We start from the raw sequence: 15556 nt of genomic DNA, 5'->3' as shown, positions 1-15556 counted from the left end.
AGTCCCGAGGAGGCTTCCAGGGACAAAGCAATGGGAGGGGTCTGATACAATGCCCTCGTTAGTTCCTCCTGCCGGTGGCCGTGTCCTCCCCACCCCACCCCCAGCTCCCTCCTCTGTGTGCTGGTTTGGTTGTGGAGCTGCCTGCAGAGGCACCGGCTTTGGGGCAGTGAGAGATTTCCTCTCCGGGTGGGCTGGCATCTTCTCTCTCCCCTGGAGCCTGTGTGCCTGGCACTGCGGGCACAGGGGACCCAGCCTGCACTGGGCCTGCCGCAGCCTTGCCTCCTCCTCTGCAGGCGGCCTAGGTTACCTAAAGGACATGGGCACAGGGTGAGGTCAAGGCCCCACTCACTTGGCGGTGCGTCAAGATCAATAGAGGCGAGAGGCAAACTGGGCGCCCGGCCTGAAGAGCCTGGGGGGCGGGGGCGGCTGTGGGCTGTCTTCCTGGAATCCAGTGGCCAGCAAACATCCTTATTCCCCTTTGTGCTTGGCCTTGCCTGGCGGAGCCCCCACTTTCTCTGGCAGTCCCCGGTGAGCCTGATTCTGGCTTCAGGATTTCTGGACAGTGACAGGAGGTTCTTATCTAGGTGAGGTTGGGGGTGGCAGGCAGGAATGAGGCTAGGTTTGGAGAAGGTGAGGGGTACTAGCCTGAACACCTCGCTTGGGAAAATGCCCTCAGCCTGCATTGTGGGAGGTAAACCACGCTGCCCAGGTCCACGGATGCCTGCCCGCATGCCTCTCAGGCAGGCATCTGTGTGCCTGGGCAGGGCGGTTCCCTTCCCCGCACCCATCATTACTTGGCCCTGACTTGGGGAGAAGAATCAGGTTTTGTGACGGGATACCCAGCTTGGAAATGGCTTGTACACATACACACACACACACATACACACACACACACACACACACACACACACACACACACACACACACACACACACACACACACACACACATACACACACACACACACACACACACACACACACACACACACATACACACACTCACAGCAGAATTTAGTCTGGGTTGTCCTTTTTACCCAGACCCTTCCAAAGCATTTTTGCCATGAGTCCTTCTAACCAGCCGTCACCTTCTCTGTGCAGAGGCAGGCTGGCCTCAAACCAGAGGACTTGGTTTCTGGGGCAGAAGGCGGCACAGTTTTCCTGTTTTTTAATCAGGGCCCTAGGTTCCCCACCCAACCCCTGTGTCTTCCTTAGACTACTGGTTTTGAGGTCTCTTTCTATGCCTCTGAAAGGAGGAGCCCCTGCTGTAAAGAGTCTCCTATCCTCCCTCCCCACCCGTTCTCTTCAAAATCTCCAAACTGCAGCTCTTACGGTTCTGTAGGAACAGATGCTTGGCAGATCTGAAGTTGGTTGGGAGGGCTGGTTTTGGCTGTAAGAACTGCTTTCAGCTCATTTGGGGGAGGGCGGCGTGGGCAGAAGGGCCCACACATAGAGAGTTGTATGTGATTGTGTGTATTGTTAACACATTGGTACCGGGCACAGTACGGACTCTGGAGCCGACTGCCTGGGTTTGAATCCTGGCCCTGCTGCTTACTAGGTGTACGTGCTCAGTCCTGTCTGACTCTTCGTGACCTCATGGACTGTAGCCCACCAGGCTTCTCTGTCCATGGGATTTCCCAAGCAAGAGTACTGGAGTGGGTTGCCATTTCCTCCTCTAGGGAATCTTCCCAACCCAGGGACTGAACCTGCATCTCCTGCATTGCAGGTGGATTGTTTACTGTTGAGCCATCAGGGAAGCCTCACTGGGAAACCCTGGGCAAATTAATTTCTCTGTGCCTCATTTCCTCATCTGTGAAATAAGAATAATAGTACTCTCCTCATAAGGCTGTTTTGAGGATGAATGAATTAATACAAGTCGCTCAGAACAGTGTCACGTCATTATCCTCTGTCTCTGACGGCTGAGAAGCTCTTGATACCTGGGAGCTCGATGGGCCATCTGCCCACAGGGATGCCACAGTCTGTTAACAGCTCAGCTCGGCTCATGGCAGGTCGGGGGAGGGGTTTGCGCTTCTCAGGATGATGCTTTTGCCCCTGAGGGCTTCCAGGTGGTTGGTGTTCAGTTGCTCAGTCGTGTCCAACTCTTTGCAACCCCGTGAACTGCAGCATGCCGGGCTTCCCTGTCCTTTACAATCTCCCAGAGCTTGCTCAAACTCATGTCCATCAAGTGGGTGATGCCATCCAACCATCTCACCCTCTGTCTTCCCTTTCTCCTCCTGCTGTCAGTCTTTCCCAACATCAGGGTCTCTTCCAATGAGTCAGCTCTTCCAGGCGGAGATAGGGAAATAAGGTCCAGGCGGGACCCCACGCTTACTCGGGGCCACAGAGTAGCCTCAGAGTGGGATTGCTTTGCCCTGAGCATCCACTGTCGTCTGTAGTTTGCTGCCAGCTTTTGAAGCTCTGATCCTTTTCCTGTGACTTCTTCCAGTCAAATTCTTGGCTGATACCAGTACCTTTCCAAGGCCAGGCTTCTTTCTACCTATTTGTTTTTCAGTTGAACAAATAAACTCTACTTTTTTGTGGTCTCTTTACAACTCAATGTATTTCTTTACACCTGCCTTGCCTCTGACAGCCCATGTGGATTAGGGCTAACAGGAATTGAGGCATATGGGACTTCTCAGGTGGTCCGGTGGCGAAGGCTATGTGCGTCCTTCACCACTGGACAAGGGGGCCCGGGTTCGATCCCTCGTCAGGGAACGAGATCCCACATGCCACAACTAACGATCCTGCATGCCACAGTGTGGCAATGACGATATCATGTGCTCCAACTAAGACCAGGCACAGCCAAATAAATACATATTTAAAAAAAAAAAAAAAAGAGTATTGTGGCACAGAACAGAGAGGCAGCCCTGACCCACCAGTTCCTGGGTCTGCTCTCTGCTCCTTCCTACACACATAGGAGTCTGCCCACACACTCACACCTTGAATTTTCTAGCTACTGTTGCAAAACTTTTCAAGTGAAGTGCCTGTGATAGAATGTGGTAGCAGTAGATCCATGCCTTGTTGCCTTGTTCCTCCCGAGGGAGCTTGTTGGAGCCTCTCTAGCATGATGAGCGTGCCCCAGAGTCCTCTCTCCACTCTGTCCTCCTCCCGCCCCTCCTCATTAGCTTTATCCAGATGGCATTGCAGGGAGGTGTCCAGCCATGGTCCCCACTACTCCAGGGCAGACCTCCTGGCTTTCTGCTCAGTACAAGACTTCATTGCCTTATTTGCCTTCAAGAGTTCAGGGTTCTGCTGGCAATTCTCCTTCTGGGAGCACTAACATCAGACGAGTCCAGCAGCCGGTGATGTGGGGAAGCCCTCAGGCCACTACATTCCAGATGTCTTACCCGTGCATGGTCCAGAGACTCTGCAGAAACAAGGAACGATTGTGTGGCACTGAGGGGCTTTCTCCCAGGCCTGGGATGCCTTGGGGTGGGGGCTGGCTTCCATTCAGCCTTTCCTTTTCAGCCCCTTGGCATCTGGCTTCTGCTTCCAGGCTGGGGGTTCAATTGTGGCTACCATCCCTTCCTCCACTTCTCTCTGAAGCCTGGAGGTCAAGGCAAAGCACATGGGGACAGGAGTCTAAGCTGACTCTGGGTCAGGGGTGGGAGAGAACAGCAGGGGGTCAGGGACAATGCCTGAAGGAGTCTTTGTCAGGGACGACAAAGACTTTGTCAAGGACAAGCTGAACAGGGATCCTCTGGACCAGACCTCCCCAGTAGAAAGTTCTGCAGAGTGATAACTGTTCTATCGTCTTTGCTTTCCAGCTTGGTAGCCATTAGCCACACGTGGTTATTGCCTACTTGAAATGTGGCCAGTGTGACTAAGAACTGAATTTTAAACTTTATTTGATTTTTAATTTAATCAGAAGCATTCCTTTGTTTCAGTTTAAATAGCCACACTTAACTAATGGCTGCCATGTTGAATAGGGCATCTCTAGATAGCTCATTCAGGAAGAGATGGTAGAGTGGTCTGGAAGCTTGTCTCCTCTTGCAGCCCCTGTGGTGAGTCTGGGCGGGGGTTGTTTTCCCTTCCTCCCAGGAAGGAGGGCTTGTCCTCTTGGGCAATTTCTACACTTCACCAGCTCAGGAATCCTGATGCCCCAGGGCCAACAGGTCCTGGCCGTGTGCCACCACAACTGTGGTAGCGCTTCCCCAGCTCACCAAGCATGTTTTCTGCCCAGCCTGGTAACACACAGGCACTCACACGCCCCAGTGGATTTGGCCAGGGCTCTTAACGTGGAGGTGGTAGGTTGGTAGGAAAAGTAGAAGCTTTTGCATCTTCCTTCCTGCTTCTATGGAGTTTGGATCTGTGCTTTATTTTGACTTCAAAGGGTTCTAGCAACAGGCCCAATAGAGGTCCCCAAAGGTGAACACATAGATCCTCAAACATTTATTGAATGTCCAGTGTTTGGAAGACACTGAGGTTTAGCTGAAAGAACGGCTCTGACTTTGAGAATAAATAGCGCAGGCTTCCAGCTCACACCCCAGGAGACCTCACTGATATTTTATTTAAACTGGTGTGTCTGACCCTTAAACTGGGTTTCCTTTTTTTATTCCTGTGCACATAGAGAAGAGTTGTTGATTATGTGAAAAAGAGAACAGTTCTTCATTATGCTTATCAGCTCCTGTCTCTCAGAGGGGGCGGGGATGGGAATATTGTGTTATGCATTTACTAGTGCCCCAAGTCTTGGTGGAATTTGGGGCAGGAGTGTGGAGGATGTTGGGAAATCATCCTCAAGGCTGGCCCTTGGCTTTGGACCTTGTGGGAGCTTGGCAAACAGAGCCAGTTTGGAAATCCCCAGGGGCCATGAGGAAATCCCCAGCAGCTGAGAGTCCTCAGGGAGCAGCAGGCCGAATGGAGCCACCAGTCAGGTGGTCCCTGCCGGCAGCCAGGACCTGACTTCGAGGAAATGGACTCCTGGTCTTGTCAGAGAGGACAAGCCCAGACTTCCCTGCCTGGGCTCTGTGCCCGTGAGATGGTACGGGGTCCACAGGCTCTGAGCAAACCTTTGGGTATGCAGAGGCCGGGACTTGGGGAGCCCTAAGCCTTAGTGGGATTCCCTGGTGGCTCAGCCGGTAAAGAGTCTGCCTGCAGTTGTGGTAGACCCAAGTTCGATCCCTGGGTCGGGAAGATCCCCTGGAGAAGGAAATGGCAACCCACTCCAGTATTCTTGCCTGGAAAAAATCCATGGACAGAGGAGCCTGGGGGGCTACAGTCCATGGGGCCGCAAAGAGTTGGGACACAACTGAGCGACTTCACAAGCCTCAGTGACCACCTCTGGGGCAAGCCCACTGACCCTTCTGGATTGCTTGTCCCAGAACTGTCCCCACCACACAGGCTCAAGGCGTCCTTGGAGTCTTCTGTTTATTCATGAAGTCACCCATTCATCCGTTTTATTCCATCAGTAAGCGTTTGAATGCCTACTATCCATGAGGACTGTTTTGGGCTAGGGATGGAGCAGTGACGAGCGCAAAGTCTGCGCGGAGCTCGTCCTAGCCTCTTCTCGAAGTACCCATGGGGTGAAGGGAGAGGCCATCTTGACATTTCAGCCTCCTCTCCAGGGGGCGCCTCTTGGGGGCGGGGCCGGGAGGGCGACCCCAGGAGGTGATATCCCACTGCCTGGGCCCTGGCGGACTCTTGAGAAGGAGGCGGCCGCCCTCTGCCGGGCTCTAGCAGCAACACAGGGCGGATGCACCGCGGGATTCCAGGCGCATGTGCCGACCTGGCCCCGCCCCCCCATCCTGCCCTTGCGCTGGCGGCGAGCGGGCGGGGCCAGGAAGCGTAGGCCTCAGGAGTTGGGGGCGGGGCCAAGGCTGACTGGGCCCCTAGCCACCTCCTAGGCAGGATTATCTGCCCAGCCCTGGGTGTGCACCCTGGGTCTCAGCAGGTTTCCTCTAGCCCTCCTCCCGTCCGGCTGCCATCCCTAGGCTTCTTCAAGGAGGTCTGTTGCGCTCCACTGGTTATCGATGTCCAACAAAATTAAAAAAATACAACAAAAAACCCTTAGTATCTCAAAGGGTACCAGTCACTACTAACACCCTTACACTGTTTTTTAATAGGCAAGAAGATGTTTGTTATACACACACACACAGGTAATAAAGGATAATCCTTCCCAACAGAGGAAAGTCACAAGTACTGAGAAACCTTTGAACTGATCACCCTGGAGAATGCATTTGTCTGTTGGTGAGGCGTCTCCTACCCCAGGGAGCAGAAATGTTCCAGGCCCTCCCCAGCCAACAGAGCTGAGTGCTGGAAACGGGACTTGCCCCAACTTCCCTAAATAAAGAGTTCTATTGCATGCTTCCCTCATAACTCAGTTGGTAAAGAATCTGCCTGCAATACAGGAGACCCTGGCTCAATTCCTTGGTAGAAAGATCCCCTGAGAAGGGATAGGCTACCCACTCCAGTATTCTTGGGCTTCCCTGGTGGCTCAGTGGATCAAGAATCCACCTGCAACATGGTCAACCTTGGTTCGATCCCTGGGTCGGGAAGATCCCCTGGAGAAGGGAAAGGCTACCCACTCCAGTATTCTGGCCTAGAGAATTCCATGGACTATACAGTCCATGTATAGAGACTTTCACTTTCACATTGCATGCTAGGTCACTTCAGTCGTGTCCGACTCTTTGAGACCCTATGGACTGTAGCCCACAGTGGGCTACATGCAAGAATACTGGAGTGGGTTGCCATACCCTCCTTCAGGGGATCTTCCTGACCCAGGGATCAAACCCACCTCTCTTACATCTCTTGCATTGGCAGGTGTGTTCTTTACCACTAGTGCCAGGTGGCAGGCCAAGAGTCCTATTAGTGACATTTTATAACTTGCAATTAGTAATAATACAATGGATACAACACAGTTAGTATCCATTTATGGAGACAGTGCTTATAGCCTTTTTCTTTTTTTGAGTTCTGATTAAAAGGGGATGACAAAGACAAATGGGGTCAGAGCAGTATTCTTTCATTAATACGTTAATTAGAAACTCAGTCTCAATGTTTTACAAACTATCTCCCTCTAAACCAGCCTCAAGAAATTCACAGTCTAGTGCTTAGAGGATGAAACAAACAAAAAAACAAAAAACCCAAAACAGGCATTGTGCTTCCCCACAGTGTTCACCTTGAGGTATTACATGTCAATACTAGTTTCACAAGTAAACCACTTACTCCTCAGAGCCTCCTGCCTAGCCTGCCCCAGCTCTGCTCCGCCGCTTTGTCTGGCCCAGTGCCCAAAACAGAGTCAAGGACCGTTCACTCATCCAACGCTACCAATGTGGGAGAGCAGGGTAGTTGAACTTGTTACTCTGTCTAGAAATTCCTTTGGTCCTCATTCTTTTTTCCACAGCTAATGGCACATTTAGGCTTTCCTGGTGGCTCAGTAGTAAGGAATCCTCCTGCCAATGCAGGAGATGCAGGTTCAATCTCCGGTCTGGGAATATCCCCTGGAGAAGGAAAAGGCAACCCACTCCAGTATTCTTGCCTGGGAAATCCCACGGACAGAGGATCCTGGCGGGCTATAGTCCATAAGGTTGCAAAAGAGTTAGGAACGACTTAGCAACTAAACAACAAGTTGCACAATTACCTTTCAGATCAGTTGGTTCAGTTGGTTAAATCCAGTGGGTATTTACTGAACACCTACTATGTGCCTAGTTCTAGAGGGTGGGATGGTCTCTAAAGGAAGTAGGAAATGTTCTTGTTCTCCAGGGAGAGAAGAATGCTTAAACATATGACACAAATGTATTACCATCAAAATATCAGTTTGGTCATGGCATATATTCACTCATTAAAATTCAATAAATTCAAATACAGCTCACCAGCACCCCACCACACACACACACCAGTGCAAAAAGTAGAGCTTTCCTATGAAACCTTTTGGAAGATGAAGTGGTGTAAAGTGAAGAAGCAATTACCTTAGGGCACATTTTGCTAATGGATGCATTACAAAATCATAAAGCACAGATACAGATTCAGTTCAAAGCTATGGTGATTTGATGCTGAGAGGCTGAGTGTGGTTCCTGGGGAAGGAGCTTGGCAGGGTTGCCCAGGGTGTGTGCTACCTCTAAAACGCTTGCCGCAAAACGAACGCTGGACACAGCTTTTGCTTTTATAGCATTTTTTTTCTGTAAAAGCGAACATCCTCTTCAGATTTCTTTTGCTTGTCGGAAGCGGAGACTAATGTAGGTCTTCTGTAAAGCTAAGTGGTATAAAGCAAACTTTCAAAAAGCAGAGGATACCTGTATGTGGTTGTGTAGGAAACTGTATTACTTGTAGTCTGAAATTATAAACATTGTATTTTGTCTACTTCACTGTGTATATAATGCTTTCACATATAAGGATGGTATATACAAAAGCATGTGTACTGTATTTTGTGAGCAAGTTAAGGGATTTTTAAGAGTAATTTTGACTATATTCTATTTTTGTCTTACATGTTGACTTTAGAGAATCTAACCCCACGTGATGTGTGACTCCCAAGTATGTGACAAGCACCGTGCTGAGTATATTCAAGAATCACCATGCATGAGCGGTGATATTAATATTTATGTATAGACAGTGAACGCTGTAGTTTTTAGTAATAATTTAATCACTATCGACCATTTGCCAGACCTAATTTGCCAGACCTAGGTGCTTTCCACGTACTATTTTTTTCAATTCTCACAGCAACCCAATAAGATAAGTATACTATAAGGCAAAAAAGTGGGAAGTTGAAGAAGGAACTTCCCCTTAGGTCAGACTGCAAAAAAAAAAAAAGAGGCTGAGCTAAGATTCGGTTTGTGCACTACTGCACCGTGCAGGCCTTGGGTTTTAGGAACGGCTTCGTGAAGGAGGTGGGACTCGAGATGGACTTGGAGAAATGGGGAGGGTTGGGAAGGTGGAGAGGCTGGTGGAGAGGCTTTCAGAAGTAGAGGCTCTGAGGTTGATGAGGGCCTGCGGTCTTGTCTGAGAGAGTGAGAGCCTGGCGTGCCGTCCTTGGAGGTCTGGCTAGCTGTGGGAGTGATTGCGTGGCCCCCCAGAGCCGTAGGGCAGGTGTAAGGACCAGGCCCCGTAACAGCGCTGAGCGTTGAGCCGCAGAGGGACCAGCCGTGGTTATGTGTGAAGCTGAGCAGGTTACCAGGGCCCCAGCCTCCCCCTCAGAATGAAGAGGTCGTCCTTCTCACGAAGGGAAGTGAAACTGCTCCGAGAGGGTCCCCGTCCCTAACACCAAGCATCGCAGAGACAGAATAGACAGGACCTAGTCATGAGCAGAACCTCGGAGTGGATGGGCCTCTGTGGTTACCAGGAAGTCAGAAGAAGACTGTGCAGATCAAGTGACCCTCAGTCACCCAGAAGCTTCCAGGACCCTGCTGAAGGGGAGGGGAGCCCCGAAGGTTCTCACGCCGCCAAAATAGAGAACACCCAGTCTGTGTGTGAAAGCCCAAGCCCTTCACTCCCAGCAGAGGCTGCAGGCTCGCCGACATCCCGCTGGTTCTGCTCTGGCCTCTTCTGTCAGGCTTGGTTATCAGGTTTTACAGCCTTTGGCAGAAACAGCATGTCAGAAGGAGGTGAGACTGCTGGAGACGGGCACGCTGACAGGCGGAGTTGACAGCAGAGGTAGGGGACAAGGAACCGAACGAACAGCAGATACACAGACAGACACAAAGGGCGTCGGAAGCCACGGGGCTAGAGCGAGGCTTCACGCTGGCTGCAGTGCCGAGACGGGCCTGGTGCCCTCGGAGAGTGGTTTGGGGCATCGATGAGGCTGAAGCCAGGTTGTAAGTCAGGAGCTTACAGAGTTTAAGGTGTTTGCGATGACTTCTGTGCCTCAGACAGTAAAGAATCTTCCTCCAGTGCAGGAGACCCGGGTACCATCTCTGGAGAAGGGAAGATTCCCTGGAAAAGGGAATGACAGCCCACTCCAGTGTTCTTGCCTGGAGAATCCCATGGACATAGGAGACTGGTGGGCTACAGTCCATAGGGCCACAAAGAGTTGGACGCAACTGAGGGACTAACACTTTCCCTTCCAGAGTATTTTAACTAAAGAAATTTTGAGAGTCTATAAAAAGTCTCTTATTTTTATGATTTTTAAGTAGTCACAGAATTGAGAAAACTACTTAAAATAGAAACTATTTTGTCCCTTAAAGGGGGTAGACTTCAGTTACCTGGAAATTTTGCTTGTGATGTCCCTTTTCTCCCCCTAATGATCACAGATAGATAATAATTGTTAAAACTTACTGAAAACATATGGGCTTTGCAAGTCCCACTTCATTTAATCCCTGCAATAACCCTATGTGGTAGGCACTGTTTTTCTCCCCATTTTACAGGTGAAGAAATGGAAGCACAGAGTTAAGTTGTGTAGTTTACTGCATGGAGGAGCCAAGATTGAACCAGACAGTCTGACTCTGGAGGTCTCACTGAGTTAAGCACAGTACACTGTGAATAATTCCTTTAAAGCAGTGATTCTCAGAATCACTTGGAGGGCTGGTAAAACCATAGATGCTGGGTCGCCTATCCAGAGTTTCTGATTCAGTAGGCCTGGGGTGCAACTCTCAAATTTACATTTCTAACAAGTTCCTAGGTGATGTTGATCCTGCCAGGCTGGGGACCACATTTTGAAAACCAAAGCCATTTCACCAACTGAGGTTTCAGCCTAATCCTCGTTTCGCAGATGATGGAAATTTAAGTCACCTGCCTATGGTTGCACAGCTAAATCATTTAGTCCTTTATTCACCTACTCTCTCATTGATTTAACAAACAGGCACCTCTGCCCTAGGCCTTATGTTGACCCTCCAATCAAGCAACTCTCAGCTGTGGCTGCGTATAGGAATCACCTGGAGAGCTTTTAAAAATCCCAGTGTCCGGGCTGCCCTCCCAGACCAATCAAATCAGAAACTGGGAGGAAGTGGTGGGATACAGGTGTCGGCATCTTTAAAGTCCCACAGGGGTTTTCGGCGTGCTGCCGAGGTTGGCATCATTGTGTCAAGAAAGCCCTGGAGGTGCAGAGACCTGTGACATGGCATGTGTCCCTGAGGGGCCAGATCATCTTCCCAGGAGGACATACCATTCCCTAGGAAGCAGTGGTGGTTTAGTTGCTCAGTCGTGTCCGACTCTGGGACCCCATGGACTGTAGCCCGCCAGGCTCCTCTGTCCATGGGATTTCCCAGGCAAGAATACTGGAGTAAGTTGCCATTTCCTTCTCCAAGGGATCTTCCTGACCCAGGGATCAAATCTGGATCTCCTGCATCGGCAGGCAGGTTCTTTACCACTGAGCCACCTGGGAAGCCCCCTCCCTAGAAAGCAGAGCTTGAGTGCTAAAGCGCTTCAGTCATGTCCGGCTCTTTTCAACCCAATGGACTGTAGTCTGCCAGGTTCCTCCGTCCGTGGAATTCTCCAGCCAAGAATACTGGAGTAGGTTGCCCTGCCTCCTCCAGGGGATCTTCCCGACCCAGGGATCGAACTCACATCTCTTACATCTCCTGCATTGGCAGGCGGGTTCTTTACCACTAGCACCACCTGGGGAGCCCGGTCCTGACGGCTGGTACAGTGAGTGGCAGGTAGGAGGTGGAGCTGGGCTTTGGTCTTCTTGGGCAGTGCTTAGCAGCCTCTTCACAGGGCCTACTGGGCTCACTGGAGCAGCCAGGATGACAGGCCAGGGTCTCCAGACCCACTGCTGGGCCCTGGTTAGGTGACAGCTCTGTTCAGGCTTCTTCGCACCCCCACGCTCACCCCACCCTTGCTCTTCCTGGAGAGGAAGAGGGAGGCGACAACTGTTTCCTTTATTCTGCAGAGCTGACAGCGTCTGAGAAAGCTTCAGAAGAGCTGTCTCTTGGCTCCTTCCCACCTGCTCCCAGCCCCCATTTCGGCCTCCTGGGTGTCCCCAGCCCTGGTCTGGGCACCCTGGAATACTAACTCTCTTCATGTGGAGCACTGGCCTCTCACTGCAGCCCTTGCTCATCAGCCAGACACCCACAGTTTCCTCTGCCTGCAGGGCCAAGGCCCACCCACCCCGCCCCACCAGCCCCACCCTCCTCAGTCGCTGGCGGTATGGGGGAGAGGGATGTCTACACAGATCGTGCAGTCAATTCCATGCACGTCCCCGGTGTATTTATAACAGGGAGGCGGCCACAGTGGGCCTCAGACGGATCGTGCGGGTCTCTGCTCCTGCTGGACTTTACAGGATGGCTGTGCGGCTGCTGTCTGGGCGCAGCGTGCAGCGGGCCCTGTGTGTGTCTGCTGCTGTTGTATCGGAGGTGACGTTAGTGGTTGTCTTGGCCTCTGCCGCAGTCATTAGATGGCTGGGGTGAGCCTGTGATTACGCGTTCTCAAGAACACTGTGTTGTGATCGAGTGTTCATGCTTGCTGGGGTGTGTGTGTGTGTGTGTGTGTACGTATGTACACGAACACGCATGTGCTCATCTTGATCCTGGCCTGGGGGGCTGGGGGGCTGCAGGTCTCAAATTCCTCTGCTATTTTTAGGGGCCATATCAGCTCAGCTGTCGGGAGCCTGGGTGTGTGTCAGTCGGAAAGTCTCCCCCTCCCTGTCCCTTGCCCCTAGCCCTCCAACACCTCTGCCCCCCCCCCCCACGTCCTTCCCCTGAGAGCCTCCTCCTCTTCCTCCAGGCACGCCGTATCCCCCCTCTGCCTCCCAGCATACCTGGTTCCCGCAGTCCTCCCGGCCAGGCCACTCAATCTCTCCCTCTCCCCGACTGGCTCTGGCCGGGGTTGGGCAGCTCCGGCCGGGAGGGGCCTGGGGAGAGGGAGGGGAACAGGGGCGGGGCCGCTGCCAGCGCTATTTTGAGCCGCTAACGGAGCAGCATCGGAGAGGAGACTCCTTGCTCTGGGCTGCTCCAGGCCAGGCCATGCGGGTGAGTGTCCCTCTGACCCCCCACCCCGGAAACGTCCCAGACTCCTCACGCTGTTTCCTCATTTAGGAAAGGAGGGGCCTTTTTGTCGTTTCCCTCGATGTGGCTAAAGTAGGTGGGGAGGGAGGGGTCAGGCTCCTCTCTTGGCCTCTTGGTGGGGAGGGAATCCTTCATCCCCGAAGCCTCTGCCTCTCAAAGGCGAGGGGCAGGGACTCCTGGGCCTGACTCATGACTTCGGGAGTTTGGGAGGGGGCACCATCCTCTAAACCTCAGGGTCCAGGGACTGTATCAGTCACCCCACCTGCTGGGACACGCCTTCCCCACAAACCGTGAGTGCTCCAGGCTTTCATTCCTGGGAATGCTATTTCCTCCCAAAGCCCAGAACCCCAGCATCTCCCAGGCCTTTGGAAGTCCTATCCCTGGTTTGCGTTGCCAGCAGAGCCCTCCACCTACCCCCCACCCATCTTTCCTCCTGGTGAACGAGAGGGGCTTGAGAGGGCTGGTTTGGGGACTTGTCAGGGCTCCCTCCTCAGAGCCCCCGAGGGTGGGCTCAGCGTCGCCTCCTCCATTTCTGTGAACTGGACTCTCAAACGGGGCACAGATGGCATCTCGGGGATGCCCTGACCCCTCTACAGGTCTCTTTTTTAGCAGAGATTACTTCAGAAGAGTAAGTTCCTTAAAAAAGCAAGTGAGGAGAGACATAGCTGCCTCCAGTGTGTTCTGCTCCCCCCACGCCGCTCCTCCTGGCCACCAAGGATAAGGTTTTCAGTTGTGTCAGCAGTTGGCCGAGTCTAGGAGCTGGCCTGGCGGAGGTGGATCAGGAGCCTGAGATGTGCCCAAGAACATTTGTGTCCCCCTGTACCCAGAGCCTGCCCCGCCCCAGCCTCAACACTGGCAGCAGCGCTGAGGTGTGTGGGCGGCCGGGGGTGGGGCCCGAGAGACTTCACACCCTGGGAGTGGGTGCTTCCTGCTTAACACCCCACCCACCGCACCCCTGCCCACCTTGGGCATCCAGGTCTCTGGCACCAGGTCACAGACTTGGGGCCATGCACGATGATGGCCAGGCAGTTGGCAAAGTGCCCTGTAGGTAGGCAGTGAGGATCCCCAGAGGAGGGGGGCCCCCAGCAGGTCTGACCGTTGGAAGAGGAAGCCTGGGCCTTCTGCAACTGCAGTGCTGACAGGAAGCCATCCCAGCGCACCTGCTTCCTCCAGGCTGGCCCGGCCGGCGGTGGCCTCGCACTCGGCGGCTTTCTGTTCCGCCCTGGGCCGGAGGAGGGCTCTTGCTGGAGGCTGGACCGAAGGAGCCAGGCTGTCCCTGCCAAACTCTTCTCCCCTTTCTCCTCTGGCAGCCTGGCCTTGAGGGCATTCCTGGCAGCGCTCCCCCCATTCCTCCCAGGCAGCTCAGTATAAAGCTTATGGCAGTCACGGGCAGGTGGAGGGGTAAGGCCATCTCTGGAAAACCCCTGCTTTCTACCCAAACTGTTGCTCTGGCAGGAGGTGTCATGGGAGGTCAGTGACGCAGGTGAACCAAGGAAGGGAGGGGGCAGGGCTACCTTCTGGCCCCTAACATGAGCCTCCGAGGTTCCTGCTGGAGGACAGACCTGGGTATACGTCCCAGTCAGCCGCTTGCTTGCTCCCATGAGACCTTTGTTGTTGTTCAGTCGCTAAGTCGTGTCTGACTATGTGAACCCATGAGACCTTGGACAGGTCAGTTCTGAGCTTCCTTTTGCTCATCGGTAAAGTAGGAATCATACTAGTATCTGCTTCAGGGGGTGTTGTGAGGATTAACTGAGATAATGCATGTCAAGGGTTCAGCACAGTACCTGGCACTCAGTACATGCTCAGTAAAGGCTAACTGTTCTTACTGGTTTTCTTCCCTACACCACCACCCTCCTCTCCCATCCTTAGATAAGTTGGTGCTAGGTTAGGACTAGCAGAGAGAGGGTCACCTGGGAGTGACCCTCTGCATTCAAATGGGACCGTGTTGGTAGAGGGGAGAGCTGCCAGGCTCCTTGGTCACAAGTGGCGGATCTTCTCTTCCTTTAGGCACTCAGTCTTGGGGTGTCCACTGCCCTTGGGGGCTTGCATTGGGGTGGATGTCTTGCATGGACACTTGGGCCTCAGTGCATTTGTCCAGGCTGAGCACTCCATGCCTGGAGGGTGCCTGGTGATTGGACTGATTCTCCTAGAGGCATTTGTGTACCTGTTCCCTCCTGCAAGGGACCCAGAGGATCATAAGTAAAGGGCGGATGGTCCTGCTCGTGATGCAGAGGGTGAGACCCAGCCTGCCCTAGCCTTGGAAGCCTTCAGGGCAGAGGGTAGTTGGGTCTCTTCACACATTTCTTGGATTTCTCCCCCTTGAGAACAAATGTTTTTGGCTGTTATCTCCTCCGCTTTTTCTTTTTTATGGACTGTTTTGCCATCTTTATAATAGAAATAAATAGTAAGTAACAAATACATAACACAATAAATACCAAGTGTTTCTATTGCGTCTAATTTGCACAATTTACAAGATTGTTATGATCACTGTTTGCTTACTATTTAGGTTCTAGTGTTTTTGATTGATGTTATTTTAGGAGGAGTTTTCCATATGGCTACATTGTCCACATATTTGTTAGTTTAAATGGCAACATAACAATGGATTGTACTGATTTAGCACAGTTTACCTGACCCCCTTCCCACTCTAGGCAGTTAATTCTTTCCAATTTAGGGCTATTATAGAGGGTG

At 52.4% G+C, this 15556-nt stretch overlaps 1 protein-coding gene across 14 annotated transcripts in view; it reads left to right on the top strand.

Annotated features, from left to right (window-relative positions):
- MYO18A (myosin XVIIIA) overlaps positions 1 to 15556 on the top strand; it is a 102053-nt gene that overhangs the window by 26391 nt on the left and 60106 nt on the right. For 2 of the 14 annotated variants that reach the window (XM_043903245.1, XM_043903244.1), the window contains exon 1: positions 12727 to 12832. The exons of 11 other annotated variants lie outside the window; for them this stretch is intronic. Coding sequence is in view for 1 of the 3 variants with exons in the window: in XM_043903248.1 (XP_043759183.1) it covers positions 12827 to 12832 (6 nt within the window). In the remaining 2 variants the exon portion in view is untranslated. Of the gene's footprint in view, positions 1 to 12718; positions 12833 to 15556 lie in introns of those variants that run through there. One more of the 14 variants, XM_043903248.1, reaches the window with a different exon arrangement.

Source organism: Cervus elaphus, chromosome 5 (assembly GCF_910594005.1).
Source record: "Cervus elaphus chromosome 5, mCerEla1.1, whole genome shotgun sequence".
Taxonomy (NCBI): domain Eukaryota; kingdom Metazoa; phylum Chordata; class Mammalia; order Artiodactyla; family Cervidae; genus Cervus; species Cervus elaphus.
The sequence above is the reverse complement of the archived record's forward strand: the minus strand, read 5'-3'. Positions and strand labels throughout refer to the sequence as shown.